The sequence below is a fragment of the Venturia canescens genome, chromosome 11 (assembly GCF_019457755.1).
Source record: "Venturia canescens isolate UGA chromosome 11, ASM1945775v1, whole genome shotgun sequence".
NCBI lineage: Eukaryota > Metazoa > Arthropoda > Insecta > Hymenoptera > Ichneumonidae > Venturia > Venturia canescens.
This window is the reverse complement of record NC_057431.1, coordinates 4,152,062-4,171,633: the sequence shown is the minus strand read 5'-3', so window position 1 is coordinate 4,171,633 and position 19,572 is coordinate 4,152,062. Positions and strand designations below refer to the sequence as shown.

At 40.5% G+C, this 19,572-nt stretch overlaps 4 protein-coding genes across 7 annotated transcripts; 1 reads left to right on the top strand and 3 right to left on the bottom strand.

Annotated features, from left to right (window-relative positions):
• Positions 1-250: 250 nt before the first annotated feature.
• Positions 251-8,606, top strand: tral (trailer hitch). 3 transcript variants are annotated; one of them, XM_043431445.1, is made up of 7 exons: positions 251-494; positions 1,870-2,024; positions 2,237-2,540; positions 3,236-3,491; positions 3,589-3,891; positions 4,222-4,401; positions 4,717-8,606. In XM_043431445.1, the coding sequence occupies exons 1-7, from the start codon at positions 374-376 to the stop codon at positions 5,102-5,104; spliced, it is 1,707 nt and encodes a 568-aa protein (XP_043287380.1). In that variant the 5' UTR covers positions 251-373; the 3' UTR covers positions 5,105-8,606. The 3 variants fall into 3 exon arrangements, with proteins under 3 accessions (XP_043287380.1, XP_043287379.1, XP_043287381.1); XM_043431444.1 differs by having other exon boundaries at positions 253-494; positions 4,714-8,606; XM_043431446.1 differs by having other exon boundaries at positions 255-494; positions 2,237-2,432; positions 4,714-8,606.
• LOC122418371 (uncharacterized) lies at positions 8,206-14,647 on the bottom strand. Its single transcript, XM_043432528.1, has 13 exons — positions 14,358-14,647; positions 14,162-14,288; positions 13,982-14,088; positions 13,722-13,895; positions 13,466-13,638; positions 12,846-12,999; positions 10,367-10,457; positions 10,081-10,259; positions 9,836-9,962; positions 9,634-9,743; positions 9,366-9,539; positions 9,136-9,290; positions 8,206-9,040 (listed from the first exon to the last, which is right to left on the bottom strand). Exons 1-13 carry the CDS (start codon positions 14,448-14,450, stop codon positions 8,806-8,808), a joined length of 1,899 nt encoding a protein of 632 aa, XP_043288463.1. The 5' UTR covers positions 14,451-14,647; the 3' UTR covers positions 8,206-8,805.
• A 157-nt stretch (positions 14,648-14,804) lies between these two features.
• LOC122418370 (15-hydroxyprostaglandin dehydrogenase [NAD(+)]-like) lies at positions 14,805-16,438 on the bottom strand. The gene is made up of 7 exons (XM_043432526.1): positions 16,316-16,438; positions 16,103-16,229; positions 15,898-16,043; positions 15,635-15,817; positions 15,399-15,526; positions 15,115-15,283; positions 14,805-14,987 (listed from the first exon to the last, which is right to left on the bottom strand). Exons 1-7 carry the CDS (start codon positions 16,436-16,438, stop codon positions 14,895-14,897), a joined length of 969 nt encoding a protein of 322 aa, XP_043288461.1. The 3' UTR covers positions 14,805-14,894.
• Positions 16,439-17,050: 612 nt separating this feature from the next.
• LOC122417690 (15-hydroxyprostaglandin dehydrogenase [NAD(+)]-like) lies at positions 17,051-19,405 on the bottom strand. Of its 2 annotated transcripts, XM_043431447.1 has the most exons (6): positions 18,994-19,404; positions 18,724-18,888; positions 18,535-18,658; positions 18,333-18,439; positions 18,076-18,249; positions 17,051-17,984 (listed from the first exon to the last, which is right to left on the bottom strand). In XM_043431447.1, the coding sequence occupies exons 2-6, from the start codon at positions 18,814-18,816 to the stop codon at positions 17,724-17,726; spliced, it is 759 nt and encodes a 252-aa protein (XP_043287382.1). In that variant the 5' UTR covers positions 18,817-18,888; positions 18,994-19,404; the 3' UTR covers positions 17,051-17,723. The 2 variants fall into 2 exon arrangements, with proteins under 2 accessions (XP_043287382.1, XP_043287383.1); XM_043431448.1 differs by having other exon boundaries at positions 18,724-19,405.
• Between the last annotated feature and the right edge of the window lie 167 nt (positions 19,406-19,572).

Here is a 19,572-nt window from a genome sequence, read left to right as displayed (position 1 = left end):
GATAATATAGAGGCTAACAAATACTCCTAAAAAATTTCTCAAATTGAAATGATCAATTATCCCTCTGGTGGTCCCGCGCCTGAATTGTCGTGAAACAGAAGGCGTCGTTTCTGACGCATGCGTAGAGCAGCAAATGAGATTTTCAAAAGTTGGCGACAGTGTATGACAATCTCCCCCGACTGAAGAGAGTGAGAAAGAGATAAAAGAGAAGAGCGGAGGAGGAGGGAGAGAGCGTTGGTGGTAAAATCTTGGGGTGTCGTTGCCGTTGGTTGGTTGCGTGTGGTGTGGGTCAGATGGTGTCGTGACTCCTGTAAGATCGCATCAATCGTGACGATTATTAAGTATAAAAGGGTAGAAGAGAGTAGATATAAAAATGAGCGCTGGAATGCCGGAGCTCGGCTCCAAGATAAGCCTTATTTCGAAGGCTGATATAAGATACGAGGGACGTTTGTTCACGGTTGATCCCCAGGAGTGTACAATTGCTCTCGCTAGCGGTGAGTTTTTTTTCACATTTCGTTTTAAACTATATGATGAAACATACTACGTGATAGAAGAAAACCAAGATGGATGCCGATAATCGATATACCCGTACGGAAGCATAACATCATCGTCCCAAGCTTCTCTTCCCGGTCTTTTTTTTTTTTTTTTTTTACCGATTAAACGCTTTTTTTTCCCCAAAGCCCATTTCAACACCCACTTTGTCGGAACTCATTTTGATACTTTTTATCCAACTTCCGGTGCGTTTTTGCCCACTCGCTCTCGCGTTCGCGTTTCCTCGTCTTCTCCGATTCGCATTTCGCCTCAAAAACGAGAAAAACGCGTTTCGAATTTCAACGTTTTTGAAAATTAATATTTGTTATGTTAATTATGGAAAACCGCTATCGAGATATCTAAAAATTTTCAACAAATCATACTTCTCCAAAATTTCTTTCGTATTATACGAAAGAAATATATGAAGAGGGCCTGTACTGAAATGGAACGAAAATCACGAGTTTTCATAGATCCCCTTCCACGTTGCGCAAAATAATATTGTGAATGTGATCAAAATTGAATTTAATAGTCATTTTTGATCGAGAATTTTCGAATTTATTCAGAATTCACTGAATACAGCAGAATTGAAGGGTTTTGAGCACATTTTCAGGACTGAACTTTTCGTGAGAGTTTATTGACGTTGATCTTTCGATGTATTTTTTTTTTTGCATGCCTGAGGTCTTTGTCTTCTCACAAACAATTTTAATCTCACCATTGTATCCTATATATCTATAAATAAATGTGCGTGCGTGCGTGCGTGCGTGTGTGTGTGTGTGAGTGTGTGTATCCACCATATACATATATATATATTAGGTTTGAATATGGAGCCTTTGTTTACAAAGTTCTTCAATATGTCCTTGCCCTCTTGGACAATATTGATGATCTCGTTGTATTCGAATTTCACTCTTAATACTCAAAAACTTACTGGCTCTTCCAAAAACCGTTAGAAATTTTGAGTTTTCAGTAATAAAGGCAATTCCGTTTGCAGATAAGATTTTCAAAGTATTTATGATTAATTTAAGGCGCTGTTTCAGAACAAATTTATTGGAACGGAATTTGTATTTGTGAAAAATATCTTTAAATTGAAAAAAAAAATTGTTTTTAGTTATAATTTTAATTAACAATTGTAATTATCAAATCGATGTGGAAAAAATTAATTCATCGTGCAGCCGTTTGATTGAAAATTAATGCAATTGAGGACAATTATATAAAAGCTTTCCAATTCTTTTATAAAATAGTTATAAATTTTCAGAAAATAAAATTGTTTTGCTACCAAAATTATTTGACGTTAAATATGCTGAAAAGTTCTGCAAATTTGAAATGACACGTGTGTTACAGTGCGATCATTCGGCACAGAAGATCGTGAGACTCAGTTCCCAGTAGCACCTCAAAATCAAGTTTATGAATACATACTGTTCCGGGGCTCTGATATCAAGGATATCAGGGTGGTCAATAATGTCAACAATATCCCAAATGATCCAGCAATTGTGCAGGTAATATTAATAATTTTTCAACAAATCATTCGATTTAATAACTATTCATTGCCTGGTTTATTGAAAAAAAAAAGAATTGCAAAAAATTAATCATTCCGGAAAAGGATTAAAAAATTCGTTTTCAAGCATGGTAAAATATATAAAAAAAATGTTTGAGTTTTTTGAAACAGTAGTGTAACAAGAAAAATTTGATGTTTGAATGAAAAATAAAGATGACGGTGCAACCGTCGATGGGACAACAATCGTATCAGCCACAGCCGGGTTATGGTCATCCGATGATGGGTCAAATGGGTCCGATGGGTGGACAGTATGGCGGACCGTACGGTATAGCAATTGGAGCGATGGGGCCGGTAATGGGTATGCCAGGTGGCGCAAGGGACCCTCGAGGGCCGATGAGCAAACCCCCAAGTGAGTTGAACTCGGGATTTGTCGGGGAACCGAACGTCATCGCTATACCGAACACACTACCAACGGCCAACGTTAAGCCGTTGACTAAAGATCAATCTCTGGAAGATGGTAAAAATGTCTTATTTAATTTTGTCTCCTCTTCGCAAGTTAGTTTGCTTTCATTCTTGCTGCCGGGTCAGGCATGCCCCATGCCGATGCTGATGTGCTTGACGAATCGACGATTATCGCCTTCTTTGCTTGTACCGGATGCGCTTCCATTTCCTTATTTTTGTTTTCTTACATGAATCCTTTCGAACCTGTGTAAAGTTTATGAATTAAACATTTTTTTTATTGCTTGTTTTCTTTTTAATTCGCTATGCAATCGCTGTCGTCATGTCGGCATATTTTATCATTTTCAATAGTGCGTTTGTAATCAATTTTTTGAAAATTTTAAATGAGCTTGCTATTTTTTTTATTTCACGAAGCACTCTTTTCTCGCATTATGGCGCACCAAAGGTTTGAACGAATTTTTTAACTTATTTACACATTGATGCTATCATCTTCCATGAGAATTTTTTGCATGTTTTTTCCGTTTGTGTCGTCCGAACTCTACTATTATTTGGATTTTAGTTTGGGAATGAGCTTTGCTTTGCCTTATTTAGTAGCTTGTGGATTTTTCGATTTTTGTAGAAATCGTATTCAGTTCAAATGTTCATCAAAAAGATTTTGTTGATTCCGTTGAAAAAAATAAATCCACCATTTTTGAACCTGAACATTAAAAATTGATTTTCTAAAATGCTGATGTGATTTTCCTTTGAAAAAAGGTGTTCTGGATCTGATTAGCGGAGGTTCTCGTTCGACGACTCCCACTTCGTCTTTACTGACGAGAAAAAGTCCAACGATCGATCAGGGTGTCCAGGTTGGTCATCAAGCCGCCCAACATCAACAACAACACCATCACCAGCAGCAGCAACCGCAGCAACAGCAAGCGCAGTTGCACCAATCGCATAGCATGATGTCCAAGTTCGGTGATCAGAGTCATAACAGAGCCGTTCAGCCACCGCGTCGTGGTCGTGATAGGTAAGGAACGAATGAGGAAAAAAAATTTTATCCTGAAAAACAGTTGTTGTTTGTTGTTGATTCGTTAACTCGATCAATTCTTGTTTTATTCATTTAGTCCCGGAAGCGGAAGGACCGCACGTGGGATGGGTCAATACTCTGAGAGAAAACACGAGGCGATGAAGCAAGATGGTCAATTGCATGAACAGGGACATCCTCAAGGTATACACGCAGGACGTGGTCAACGCGGTGGCTGGATCGCTCGCGGCGGTAACATGCGAGGAGGTCGAGGAAGTCGTGGTGGACGCGGTGTTTATCGTACCAATCAGCCTGGCAATACTGGTGCCAAACCGAAAAATACTCTCAAATTTGACAACGATTACGATTTCGAACAGGCCAATACCGAATTCGAGGAGCTGAGGTAACCAGTTTTTCCTTCTAATTCTTCGATCAGAGATTCAGAATAATTGTCCCTCATAAATAACCACGATTAAATTATTTGAATGAAACAAAAAAAAAAAAATACATTCGTTGAATATTTGAAAATCGCATGGTTTGTGCCGGGTTCGTTTCACATTATTCTAGTGAAACGACGAATGTGGATACCATGCAAAATAAAAGTGTTACGGTACGAAAATCAACGCTTCTATGCAGTGTTTGATTTATTCATCGTAACTACATTTTTCCTTAAGCTATTTATTTTTAATTCCAACACTTTTCCAAACTGTTGTTAATGAATCTTCCATTATAGATCTCGATTGGCTAAAGCGAAGATCGACGCCGGTACCGAGAACGAAAAGAAAGATGACAGTGGCAATGAGACAGGAGCTGGCGAGGGCGAGCCCGAGGAAGATTCAGACGTTGTGCATTACGACAAATCGAAATCTTTTTTCGACAATATCAGCTGTGAAGCTGTCGAGAGGAGTAAAGGGTTAGTAATTTCATCATGGCCCTGAAAAAAAAAACCCAAGAAAGAAAGATTTTTCGTTATTTTCAGTGAATGATTTTGAATGCTACTCAAATATTCTTATGTTTCTCATCCAATATTGAGCATCTTAAATGCCTAATTGTTTTGCAACACTGAAACGATTTGACCAAAAGTGTTCGATTCTTGGATACCCAAAAATTGCACGCAATCAGTATAAAAATGGAAAAACAAAAAACGTATCGTTGAGGAACAAAAGTCTCACGTAATTTGGAATCGAAACACGATTCCACATCTCTCGGGTAAATTTGTTCGCAGAAGATCGCAGCGTACCGACTGGAGAAAAGAACGAAAATTAAATTCTGAAACGTTCGGCGTGGCTTCTACGAGACGAGGAGGTTTTCGAGGACGTGGATATTATCGCGGTATGGGTGGAATTTATCGCGGTGGCGGCGGCGGCGGAGGTGGAGGAAACATAGGACCAATGGGCCTTGGACCTCAGGCAATGGGTCCGGGTGGTCCTGGTGGTCCTGGTGGTTTTCGCGGAGGTTATCGGGGTCAACGCGGCACGGGAAATCGCAAACCTCAAGGAAACCAACAACAGCAAATCCAGACAGGCAACCAGAATCGTGCCAACAACGAACAATCTTCGTCCTCCGTGAATCAGCAACAAAACTCGACCGGCCGTCTGGTTACGGGTACCGCGTAGAACCTACTTCTCGCAAAATTATTCGAAAAAAAATTCACCCCTGACTTTTTTTGACCGATAATTCTTAAAAAAAAAAAAAAAAAAAAAAAAAAAATATTTTTCGATTTTTTTTTCTACATTATTTTTCGGTCGATTGTGCTTTCAGCCAGAATTTCAAGATTCATTCATATACTCCGGTGAATTTCAGCCATAGACTTTTTTCAGATCTCCGAAGCGATTACAAGCTATCATAATTAAGAAGAGAGAACGTACAATCGAAATACGATGATGAAAATTGGATTTTTTTTCAAGAATTCCATCGATTTGCCAAAAAAAAATTCTGACTCGAATGAACGATTGACTGGGAATTTGTGTATAGAATTCTTAATGATATTTGAAACAAACAAAACATGAAGGAAGTAGAAAAGAAAGAAGGCGAAAGAAAAATTGAAAAACAGGAATATGAGATAAAGATAAGAAGATGAAACAACGCGACACTTCTAAATAAGTATTTACTTAGAATTTAAGATTTTTACGGATACGTTCTTCGCCCCCGAATAATAAAAGGATAAAGAACACTCATAAAAGTCAAACAAGAAAGAGTACAGAGACGAAAGACAGATGAGAGTTGTACCGGAGGTTTCTCAAAAAGGGCTTTCTTATCGCCTCAAAAAGTAAGATGAAGATGAGCAAAAAATGAAAAGGTGGAATTAAGAAAATTCGTCTCTGTCTTTCGTACTTGATTTACACAAAAAGTAAGAAACAATCGACTTTGCCGACAGACTGAAGAACCATGGGATTCGAGGAATATATAAATATTATTTTTTTTTATTTTTTTCTGAAAAATAAGACAATTTGGGGAAGAGTAAAAATTTGTTCCGAAATCCACAAAAAGAGGTAATCGAGCCTCTCGAGTCGGTCAATCATTGATGGAGTTTGTTTCATTAATCACAATAACAATAATCACATTTTTTCGTTTTTTTTTTAACGTGGGATCAACGCGAACAGAATTTAGAATTAGAAAAGGAAAAAGGATAATGAGGGAGGAGAGTTATATATTGAAAATAGCATGCGAACGAAATTATTTGTTTACTTTTTTTTTTTCGTAAATTTCGCGCGAGTTTTCCCGACCGTCCGACGCAACGATCAGTTTTCTCTCTCTCTCTCTCTCTCTCTCTATCTCTCTCTCTCTCTCTCCCGTTTTATCTCGTTCTTTTGAAAATAAGAGAAAAATATTCTGGAATGGCAATTGATAAGAAAGGCGGTACAGAAAAAAAATACGTTGTTTTGACAAAAAGCGATTTTTTTCATGAATAATGCTGGACATTTTTGGGAATAGTTGGATCGTGTCCGTTCGTCGGTAGTTGATGGATATTAAAAATTTTTGCTCTTTTTTCGAGGAACGAGTCTCGAGGGACCGGACTATTGCGTACGACCGAATAATTCATAATAAATTGGTATCAATTGTCCATGGCTGTAAAAAAATAAACAAAAAATAAAATGAGAGAGAAAACGAGAGTAATTCGTGAAAATATAAATATAATTGTTTCTTACAACTTCCGAGAAATAAAACAGTGAGACTCAATTGAAAAAAAAAGTATGTAAATTTATTACCACTTCCGTTTAATCCGCGTGGTAGAAAAATTCAAATTGGGAATTTGAACAAATTCTCAGCATAAATATCGAATAAAAGCTGCTCGAGGAACAAGTAATTTAGTCACATTTCCAACGAGGAAAAAGAAACTTTCTGGAGAAGCGAATGAGATTCTCGGGGAAGAAATCGTTTCTCAGGAAATTTCTGTAACATTATTATAAATATTGTCATTTTGTTTTGTTTTTTTTTTTTTCCTATGACTTCATTGACGCGAGGAGAGAATTCAATGAAAATGAGTTTGATAAAAAAAATGAGCTAACGTGAGAAAAATAGATAATCTTGGTTATCGCGTATGGGACGTTTCGCGGAATATCTTGAGATTCTGCCCAGTTCCATCACCGTCGATGCGTTCGAATTTTCCATGGACGGATATCGAGGAAACGTGGAATTCTTGTCCGCATATATTTGGCATGAAAAAAAAAGGGAATTCAAATTGATCGACGATTGTCTTATGTTTGCAATGTTAATGCGAAAGGTCCCATACATTCCTTGGAACGAGGAAAGCAAGGGAAATATTTATTTAATTCATTTAAGATTATAATTGACTCTGCGAAAATGATTTATCAGAAAAAGACCAATGATGTAGAAATTGAAGAGGGAGCGAAGAAAACATCGAGCTTTTTTGGATTTTGTTCACGCTAGAGAATTTAGTTAGTTTTTACTTTTACGATACTTGCTCTGCACGCACAGGGTGTGCTTCTTTCAATTTATCGATTGTTTTTTCCGTTTCCGAACAAGCGAACACAATTAGGCGAACGAAATATTTAAAAATAAAAAGAAAATGAAAACGTTCGTACGATCACGTACAACAAAGCGTTCTTACGAGTGTCCCGGTATAAATATGCGATTGGAAGAAAGTGAAAAACGATACGGAGGAATGAGAAAAATTGTAAACATATTCAAGGCAAGTTGTAGGTTTGTTTTCTGTTTTCTCCCTCGTGATTGGAGGAAGACAAAAGCGTTGATGAGTTTCAAGAACAAAACGAAAAACGGCGAAATAAATTGTGTAGTATGAAAATATAAATGTGCTCCATTTTTATTACGTTTCCTCCCGCGTTTGGAGAACGAAAGAATGGAACTTATAAATATAGTTGGGAAATAGGAATGAGAATGGTATAAAAATAATAAAAAAAAAAAAACCTCCTAACGATGCGTTTTAAAAAATGTATTCTTCAGCAGTTTTACAAAACACGTTATTGAACAATGAAGAACATTTGGAAATGCAGAATAATTGAACGATCCACGAGAATCGAAGATAGAAGCAAAATTGAGTGGAACAGTAACACTAAACGATACGGGAGGAATAAAAAAAGTCAGAACCACTCGCATAGAAACCGACTAAACCGAAATCAGTTCGAAACAAAAGGATTTCAATACTTTCATAAACGAAAAAAAAAAATCTCGGAGAGAGAGAGAGAGAGAGAGTGACAGGGGATTTTAGGCGAGGAAAGAATGATACGAAATGCGATAATTTGTTAAGCGGCTGTTATTTTTGTATGGTCCTCCAAGAAGGTCCCGTCTTATGTATGCATTAACATATTCATAAAAGCCTATAGAACTTAGTTGAAATATTCGATTAACAGGAGACATAAAAAAGCGTAATGAATAGAAAAAAATAGACGTTCGCCATTGCTCGCTCGTAATGAATTATATAAAAACGAAGTAAAAAAAAAAAAAAAACTATGAAAAACTATAAATTTGGGTAATCCAGCGGGCTCGAGAATTAGGGAGAAGAAGAAAAAACCAATAATTGTAATGAATAATAAAGACTCCTTAGTATACGGTGAAAAATGGAGCTGAAAAATTTGTTTTTGTACAGCTGTTGTGATTCAAATGATGCTGAATAATACTGAGATGATGAAATTTCAACAGAGTTTCTTTCTTTTATATATCTTCCGTCTAGTTCAAGTTTCGTTATTCGTTGGAAAATCGAGGATTTTTTATCGACGTCTCGGGTGAATACTCAACTTGAAAACTGCGGAGGCGCGCAACGTAGTACAGCCTTGAGAAACGTATAACTTTGTTTGAATAAAAATGAGTTTGGGTTTGTTTAGTTCGAGAAGCTTTTTCAAGCGCAACTCATAAGTCCGGTTCTCGTGTTGTCACAGACTTCGCGTATCGGTCGACCTCTCGTCACTTTGCTCTGCTCCACTATGACGAAATTGTTTTTGTAACAACGACGCAACGATCTGTAGGCCGGTGTGTAAACCTCGTAGGCCGCGCGACCATTTTCGACGACCCACGTGCTTCCGGAACGTCCACCCTTCAGAACTGACATTAATCCCTGGGCCACGACGTATGGCCTGCGAAAAAATAATCAAATCGATATTGAACGATAATATGAACGAGCGCGTATACGCGGTATATGTTTGGGCTTTCAATTGTTGAATATACTCACGTCTGTATAGAGAGCTCTTCGAGATTTTTCACAAAGTCAGCCTTCATGACTCGTGATAAAAGACGATTCGGGCTGTTGATCGTCAAGGCAGTCTCGGTCAAGCCCGGGCAGAGCGTCATCGCTCGAACTCCAGTTTTCTTCACGTGGTACGGAGCCTTCGGATGATAAATTATTCAAAAATCACTCACCATAATTTTCCATCGAATTTTCATCGACGTATTCGTACTTACGCCGAGGGATTGCGAGAGTCCGATGATAGCGTGTTTGGTAGCGGTGTACACGGGTAATTGTGCGGTCCACCGGTAATCTATGTGTTGCGCAATATTTACGAGAACTCCGCCGTGTCCGGCTTGATCCTTTCCCATGTAGTACATCGCGAGACTCGCAACGTTTACCATACCGCCCTGAAACGATCAATTACGAGGAGCGTTTCGCGTCACCTCAATTTCTTCATTCGAATCCACTTAACTTACTGATCGCTCATTTAAATTCCCTTACAATATTGACCGCTATTTCGCGTTCCCATCTGCGCTCGTCCAAAACACCAGCGTTGTTTATGACAATGTCGATTCCACCTTCGAACCTCTCATTGGCTCTGACGAAAGCGTCTGCGAGAAGAAGGCAATTTCCCCCATACACAATCTCCATGTTTCCCCGTCTTTCTGCGTAAACGAGAATTCAAATTTTTGCCACAACTCACCCGCTATTTGTTCGCGACTGGTGGTGTCACATTTAACGAATTGCACCTTTCCACATCCGTAAGTCTTTTCGACCGCTTTTACAGCTTGAGCACCAGCCTCGGAATCGATGTCGAAAATCATTACCATCTGCCTTGAGAAAATGATTTTTTTTTTTTTATCTTTCTTTACTTTTGCTCCTCCACAAATTGAATGCGATTCAGTAGGGAAAGGGTCAAAATACAGTTTGCTCTTTCTTCGCACTCACACTCGCGCCGTGCTGTATAAAGTGTTTGACAAAGGCGTAACCGAGACCAGCTGCTCCACCGGTTATTACAACGTTTTTGCCACAAACAAGACCGTTTATCAGCTCGAGCTCTTTCGCCTTTTCCGAGGCTGATGTTCGCCGACTTTTTTGGTACTGCACATATTCCGACGAGTTTTCAGCTAAAAGGAAAAATTTGATGGATCATTAATCAAAAGCGCGAATAAGTATCATGACAGAAACAGCGCTCGAGCGTACCCATTTTTTTTTTTTTTTTTTTCTATGAAACGGAGTATCGGAAGAGCAACGAATAGCGAGAAGAACGGATTGTTCGGCGAATTAGCGAATTCGAGAGGTTTCTCGGCGGTACTCGAATGCGACTAAACTTACAAGAGTCGTGTCGGATGGTATTTATACGCGAAGAGAAGGAGAACTGGTTATAATAAACTGGATATGGGATCCACGCGACTGATCGCGTTCGTTATGGATCTTGACGCGCGTGACCCGATCGCCGAAAGGTCGAACAAATTTTATGCACGTAAGATTTCCCGCAATCTCGCGAGAGGGAAGCAAAAGTGGCGTATCAATTTCTTTCTCTCTATACTTATATATGCGTATATTGTTGTCAAGATATATGCAGCGCGGCGTGCCAACTAAGCAAAAATTTCATCGCGATGCCTCGTTATCGAATCACGCGCGCGCGCCGCTCTTTCTTCCGGCTTATCGCGATTACGGGCCCCGCTAATTTCTTTCTTTTTCAAACTCCTTCGCATTCCACAATTTTCTCAGTTTTCCCCCCGATCGCGCCTTCCGAGTTCAAGAGCGCTCGGTCTCATTTTCTCAGAAGGAAAAACAACGCGCAGCTGCGACAAAAATTTTCTATACACGCTTTCAAGGTTTTCCCCGACGTTTGTCTTTCATAAGTTTTCGTCGTCAGGCAGCATTTGGAAATTTTGGAAAAAAACTCTTTCGGCTTTTTTTCGATCACTTCGAATTCGAATGGTTTCGCGCATCGATGTATAACCCCGCTTTCTCCCCCAAAAGGCGACACCTTTTTCCTCCCCAAGCAGCTCAGGAATAGTTTCGATCAGAGCTTTTTTCCCTATATACAACTCTCGAGACGATTCGATCCAGAAAATTTGGAGAGAGAGAGAGAGGGAAAAGGGAAATTGGCCTTTGACCATCGAGCGATGCGTCGATACCGCCTCTGAACTTTATACCCGCGCGCGAGAAGAACAAGATAGCTTTTATAATACTGAAAATAGAAGTTCGATCGCTGCGTCTTACTCATGCTCGAAGATTCGTTTCTATCTGTGATAAAAGCCGTACGAGTTCGGAGCACCGATTGTTTCAGTTTTTTTTTTTTTTATTCCTTTTTTATTTACACCGCCTCGTTAATCGTTATTCTCCGACTTAATTATTATTATCATCGCTCTGAAATTGAACATTTTTTTTCCCGTTCGTTGATATTCGTTTTTCGAATTTTTGCATTCGTCTTCCTTGCATTTTGTTTTTATTTTCATTGTAGCGAATCTCGGACACGCGATAGTGTTGGGAAAACGCGTGTCTCTCCGAGAAGAAACGTTGACACCGCGCGGCCCGCGACGCGACAGCGAGGCCAGCACGCGTACGCCCTTTTTGCCCCCGTTTTATTATTTATATTCCAGCGGTTTATCGCAGACGACGTCTCCGTATGTGTGTTTCAGCCCCTCCCGCCTCGGTTTTCGTTTTATCAAAACAATTGAGTCCTTGGAGAAAGATAAAAAAATTTGCGAGCTTTAATTTTGAGAAACTAAAAAGCTTCAAAGTTGATCGCTTCTCGCGGGTGAAATTTTCGAAAATAATTGATTTCGAATAAGAATGCTCGAGGCCAAGCAGCCTGTAACGGGTTGAAATTTCACTCTGGCAAACAAAAATCTTTCAAAATATTTTATCATCGTGCATAACGGAGATCGAATAGAAAAATAGATTTTCGATGATTTGACACTTTCTTCTGAACGGAGCTCGAATGTTTACACAAACTTTTCGTGATATCCGAGCTTGACGACGCGGGATGACACGTATACATAGAAAAAAAAAAAAAGAGATAAAAAGAAGTACCAATTGCGCGTTAGTCCGGTGGCTGGTTGCAAAGCGTTGAGAGCGAGTTTTATCGCTTGACGAATGAACGAAAAATTCGGTGTATCCGTGCACTTTTGACGTTTGACGATAAGGGAACTCGACTCCCGCGGACGAATGAGATTTTTTTTTTTTTTAATTTCGCTTTTTTGTTCCGCTCTTGAGAAGAAGAGACCCCCTTGACGAAATTCGATGCGGAATTAAAATATCTTTTATATAATATATTTTTTACTCGTATCTCTGTCAGACATTTCACAAACAAATATTTCAATAATCTTCGAAGAGTGCACCCCTATACGTGCGCGATAAAACGATGCATGACCGGTTGCTCATAAAAATATCGTTTCCCTCGAACCCGGGTATCAACGAGTCAGACTTTATACCAATTTTTCTTATTTTTCCTGTTTTTGTTTATCCCCGTTTCTGGAGAGTCTGCACGAAAAATGGTCGAAGCGGTCGAATATTTGTTTGCGTTGTGACTGGATAATTGATTATGGAATTGAACGCAAACAATGATTGTGTCAAAAGGTGAATAAATGATTAATTCTGTCTATTTTTATTCGTTTTTACAAAATTTCTTTATCAAAGCAAATGTTTCACTTCGTAATTATGATGATATAATTGAGTCAGTGCCAATTTATTCAGAGAGCTTCCATATTGGGCATCTCTTCATTAATTTCTTTTTGTGGCATCGCGTCCGGCAATTGGACCTGGTAGACCGGTTGACCATCCTCGCTCACCCAAATACTTCCGTTTTGAGCACACCTTATCGCGTACACCAAGCCATGAGCCACGGTTTCCAATCTTCGACAGAAAAACCAAAAGAGTTTAAGATGGATTTCATGATTTTTTATTCGATCCACGCAAGAGCAGCTTTCATCATACGCCGGTAAATGTTAGCTCATCCGACCGACATATGTAATTTTTAATTCATTTTTCAGTCTCAATGATCAACGGCCCTGCGCGCGTTGTTAGCTGCTGCGTCACTCCTCGCGCCTCCCTGCTCTTTCTCTCGCGTTAGCAGCCAGACACAGGGGTGGGGGACCAACGACCTCTTTCATACTCATGCGTTCCTGATACCGGCCGAAATTTCCAATGTCTACATTTACCACGGATCGGTTGTTTCGAGGACTCGTGTCTTCTCCAAAGACGCGCATTTCTGTCGTTTTTTGTTTTTTCGAATAAGACGATCGACGACGATAATATCAATGATATTTATAATTGATAATAAAAATAATTATTTAGCGAATGCGAAGAAAATATACTTCACCTTTGCGGATGAATATTCGGGCCGACGGAGCTGGAAATATCCAAGGCTTCGATGTTATCGGAATCGCTGCTGTCGGACTCGAGATTTTCGAGATTTTCCAAAACCGGTGTTTCCGAAATTCCGGGACAGAGAACGACGATTCTGACTCCGGTTCGACGATAATGGTACGGTTGCTGATTATTCGAAATTAAAAATGAGCCTAAAATCGAGGCCGGGAAAATTGATGAAACAAAGTTTATTGAAAGAATATACCCACGGAATATGATCGACTGAAACTTATGACGGCGTGTTTGGTGGTCGAATAAACGGGCAGTTGTGGACAGGCTTCGAGGCCAAGAACCGAAGCGATATTAACGACGATACCACCTTTGCCACCGTTGTCTTTGCCCATTTGTTGAACCGCCAAGAAAGTTCCACGTACAACCGCCGTCTGCGATTAAAAAATCATTTAATCGTCAACTCCTCGTTCGTATACCAATCTGTCCAATACGGTTTCCCAGCATTATATATACGCACAACGTTAACTTCGATCGCTTTTGAATAGTCGTCTTCGTTCACGACTTGAGCATTGTTCACGAGTATATCCAGCCCGCCGAGTTTCGTAACGGCATTCTTAAAAACGGCTGCAACATTCGATCGACATTAAATTTTACATTTAAACATTTCAGTATAATCGCACGTCCGTCAAAGGATTACCATCGAATTCCGTGTTTTGGCTGACGTTACAGGGAACAAAAACAGCCCTGTTTTGGCCGAATTCCGCGTTGAGTCGGTCAGTCGCCGATTGCCCGATCGATTCCCGAATATCGATCATTACGACGCACTGCGTAAATGCACCTTTTTCAGTTCAAAATTTAAACGAAAAGAATTTCATTTAAAACAAACTTCTTACCGCTGCGCCATTTCTCAGCAATTCCCGACTGAAAGCAATTCCGAGATTGCTCGCAGCTCCAGTGACGATTGCTCTCTTATCTTTGATCTGCATTCTCGAATACTCGACGCTTACCAACTACTATTTTTGAGCCTCCAATTTTCGGAAAACAATATCGGTTGCACACCTTATAAAACACTAAATCGATAATTTTCTCAATTTCTTTCGTCTCGGTAACATTTATTTCGTTCCTCCCGCGTCGATTAATACGCATCGAGAGGAATCGAACGTTCTCGCCTCGTTGATTTCTGACACATACTGATACGTCGGTTCTTTCGTCGTTGCTCCTTGACCCCCTCGCAGCAAATCGTACGAGAATTATCGAGCAACTTGAGAAAAGAGAGGAGATCCATGCACAATTATTTAAATTTCGAATTTAACGAATTTTCACCAATTCCGCCAATCCTTGTTCAATAAAATGTGGCTCATTTGTTACGATTTTTTATCGTTTGATAAATACTGAGCCCGATTAATCCGACTAAAATAACTTGCCCTCTCTCATTTTTTTTTATACTCCATCCGCTGGGGACAATTTGCGTTGCAACTGGTGGAAGATGCGGTAACAATGGGTTTAAAAGCCATCGCGTAATTCTGTGCAAGAGAAAATATCATTTTTCTCGTTGTTAATCATTCATCAGCGACAAATTTAATCGTATTTTGAATTGACGAAACTCGCTAATGAAATTCTATATTTACAACTCGATTAAAACCTTCTGACCTGTTTTTGCTTTTCATAAATTCGAGGATCCACGCTCTCGCCGTGTCGAGGTGGAAAATGAATTTGCCATGGGATTTCGCGAATGCACGGGGCTGGTTCGGAAAGCCACGTCGTTCCCGTCGAGGCTCGTGACATTACGTGGATCAAAGCTTTACCGATTCGAGATTCTCTGCGCATACGAATGAAACCATCAATTATAATAGCCGGCCAATAATTGAACATTAAATAATGGAATTATTTGTTATTCGCACGGTGGTGGCTCGTCGTCGAAGCTCATCAATGGCGAATGATCGTTGCACCTTTCATCTGCACCAGAATTTGGAAAATCGGGTAAACCAATTTCCGAGAATGGCCTCTGCGATCTTAAAAGTGCAACTATCCTAACTCCCGTTTTCTCCGGAGCATAAATTTTCTATAAAAAAAATTAAATTCCCGGAAATTATGCGAGGACAGATTTCATAGAATGTAGGAATTAAAAATTTGTCAAAATTTTGCTCATATCCAACAAATATTCCATTACAGCTGAATCCATGGTCGTTTCGGCGACTGGTTCCTTGTTGAAGCAATAAATTGGCATAGGATCTTCCGGCCATCCCATGAAACCGATGATGGTCGCGCCATTTATTATTATTCCCCCACTTTTATCGTTTTCACGAGATCCCATGTACTTTACTCCAGCTTTTATCGCTCTCGCCGTATTGCTCTTGAAAAATACAATTAATGTTTCTTAATGTTTTTGTTCGAAAGGATAAATTTGCCGGAAGGATAAATTTCATTGGATACCAGTTTGGTGTCATCGATCTCAGGGACGTTGGATACTTGATTGCAATTTCTAACTCGCGACGAATAAACACGTGAATTACTCCTATCGAGATTGCTGAAGAGCACATCGACCTTCTTGTACTTGCAGACCGCCTCCTCGAAGACGCCTAATTCGTTAAAGCAATACACCGCGATGTACATGGATTTTCGAAATGAGGCAACAAACCTTCTAGTTGGCAAAAACTCCGTAGATCGCAACGAAAAAATCGTGCTCGATTTTTTCCATAGAAATCACACAAGTTTTGGGCAGCATTTTTTCCCTCCAATGGATCCTCGTCGGCCAATATCACTATCTTTCATTAGCAGGGATGAGAGAATCGGTTCATTTATTTCAACAACGAGTTTGTTCTTATGAATTTCGCAATCGCTCGAATCTTACTCGAGCACCGTAATAAAGAAGAGAATCAGCTGCACTCAGCCCCATCCCGGATGATCCGCCCAAAACGATGGCCACTTTGCACTCGGGATCAATCGTCTCTCCGTCCTTGGCATCGCTGCGCATAGTGTGATTCACAATTATTGCGCAACCGTCCGCGATTCCAAGTGATATGAAAATTGTAAAACGGGACGAAATAAAATTTAGTCAATGAATTTCAAATGAAACACTCACCAGATCATTTGCCGAGGTTTTATTACTTTTAATTTATCTTTATCATTTTTTTTCTTCCCCGACCAGGACCAAAAATCTTTTTGCGAGCAACATCCGATTCGATCGGTCGATCCGGAAACTTTATTCACCGGTCCAACGAGACTGATCGAACGTCGACAAATTCTATTGAGCATTTCGGATATACTTCAAATTTTTCGTCCGTATATATGAAAAGTTAGAAGAAAGGTTATTTCAAATCATTTATTCATGGTGACAACGAGGTTAGAAATTTCCAAAGATTTTCGGACTCGGAGCTGCTCGGAGCAGTGTTTTTTCGTTTGTTTTTATACAATGGGGGCGAGACGCGCAGCCGCGGATGATGATTGGGGAAAAAAAAGATCATCAACCGCAACCGAAATACATAATTGCAGTAAATAAATAAAATCAAATAATATTCCACTGTAAAAGAATAGATTTTCAAAGAGCTAGGCGTTTTATTAATTCGCAGACACAGACACGTTGAAATATTGGTCGAATAAATAATTTATTTACCGCATCCTTATGTAAGAGGATTGATCGTCGACGGAAAGTGTAGTAGCGCGTATATAAAAAATGTAAATTCACAATAGTCGGCTTTGTGTTAAAAATTGTATATCTAAAATCGTATATAATATGTATTACAAAGGTTTTACATGAAATTTTTATAGAACGTTGATAATTAGTTCGATGGTGAGGATGAAGTTGATCGATGATAAATCACTAATTAGTTTACGGTGATAAGAGCGACGCGTGAATTTAATCAGCGATTAAATTAAGCCCCTGAAGCACTACGCAGCGTTAATGCGTTAACACTCTTCGCTTCGGGGGATTAAAAAGTCATTAAAAATTTTGTTTATTAATATATCTCAAAGCGAGGAATTGTGCGTTTCCGGAAGGACCGCGCGATTGATTACATGCGTATTTTCTACAGGTCGTTTCTTCCATGATTCCACCAAGCTGTTATCCTTGAAAAACGAGGAGGAGGAGGAGGAGGAGGAGGAAAAATGGAAAATATTTTAATCGCGATTGCGTAAATATCAAGATTATGGAATTTCGAGTAAAGAAAATAAGCAAGTTGACATTCGGTGCTGGTACAAGAAGTGAAATAAAAAAAAATATTGGCTCGAAACGAAATGAGGGGCGCGAATTATCGTCATTGCTACGGAAATACGAGTTCGCGGGGTTGCAAGCCGTTCTCGACGAGCCAGACGCTTCCGCTGCGACCGGTGCGCAATACGTGGATGAGGGCTTTGCCGACGTGTTCAGGTTTTTGTGGAACGTAGGAAGCTGTGTCGCTGTGCCAAGCATCCTCGTAGAGCGGCGAGAGCAGAGTCGTGGGAGCTACGTCACCTTGGGAGCACGTGACGTTTGGACAGAGCGCCATCACCCTCAGACCCGTCAAATTAACGTGGTAATCATCCTGCACGGAGAACAACACGGACGAAAAATTAATTGTATTTTCAAAAGTTTCCTTCGCTATATATAAACGCGCAAGAGGTCGGAACGCTCACCCCGAATGCCCTCGTGAGACTGACTATCGCGCTTTTCGTTGCCGAATAAATAGGCAAACTCACGTAGGGCGTTATACCAACGTTGCTTCCGGTATTAACGACCACTCCGCCCCTACCGCCTCGTTCGGCGCTCAAGAATCGTTGAGCCAACAACATGCCTCTTATCACACCGTTCTGAAAAAACCACACGCGAACATAAAACAATTGCCAATTTTGTTTGAATCGCGTTCGACGATTGCTAATAATATATACCATACCAGATTGACGTCGACTTCGAGCTCCCAAAACCGGTCGTTCATTATTCCAGCATTGTTGATGACTATGTCGATGTGGCCAAACACAGCGATGGTCGTACGAAATGATTCTGCGCGACGGATCGAGGTACAAAATTATCGCAACAATTTCATTCGTTTTCGTAATGGAAATGATATAGTTCTGAATTCAGGCATCCGCACGTACCTTCGAACTGAGGGTAGTCGGTCACGTCGCATTGACAGAATATCACTCTATCTTTTCCGTGTTTCGCGGCGAGCGAGTTCGCCAATTTCTCACCCTCGACCCCGTTGATGTCACATATTGAAACCTGAACAATTTCGTTTTTTTTTTTTAACGCATTCGTCACCCAAATTTCATATTGAATTTTCTTACCTTGGCTCCGTGATTCAGTAATTCCTCCGTGTATGTACTCCCGATACCGGAAGCCGCTCCCGTTACCAGGGCCACTCGTCCGGTTAATTCCATCTTTAATATTTTTTTTACCTTTTTATCAACTATCAAAAAACCACTCGTCTCGTTTTTTTTGTTTTTTATTCCCTGCAATCAGCAACGTTCCATTGTGAGAAAATTGTTCGTTTTTTTTTGACACTCGACCGATCTGGTCTGATCGAGAACGGGGGGTTTGCGTCACTTTATTTTTACCTCTACGATTATTTTTATCCGCGGTTCGCTTCTTTCGGTAGTCCGTTGATCCCGAAACGACGAGAGGCGCGCAACGAGAGGCAACGAGAGCCGCGGGGGAATGGCCAAACGAAAGTGAATCGACCTTGCGTCGCGGTTCGAAGGGCGGAGAGGACTCGGAGAAGGGCGGGTTTCGGCCTACCTCTCCTCCCTCGACTCGGGCCTTGTAAAAGCTTCGTTTTTTTTCGCTCGAGAATTCTCGAGGCCGCGAGGGGATTTAGCCCGAAATACGGGGGAAATGATTTTCGTGAGCCTAAGGTGTGGCTGTCACGCTGCTTGGCTACAACCCGGTGTGCTCTGCTTTCAACAATAATAATATGAGCGGACAACCACCGAGCCGCACGAGCCAGCCTGCTAGGGATGATTCTTCACCCGTCCACCCACCCGCTCTTCCCTCCTATATACACTCGAATATCGATTCCCGTCCTTCCGCTCTCTCTCTCTCTCTCTCTCTCTTTTCCTGCTGCCGCCGTCGCCGCCGCCGCCGCCGCCGCCGCATTTTACGACGCCGGTCACGCGCGCGCCTAACGTATAGCATCG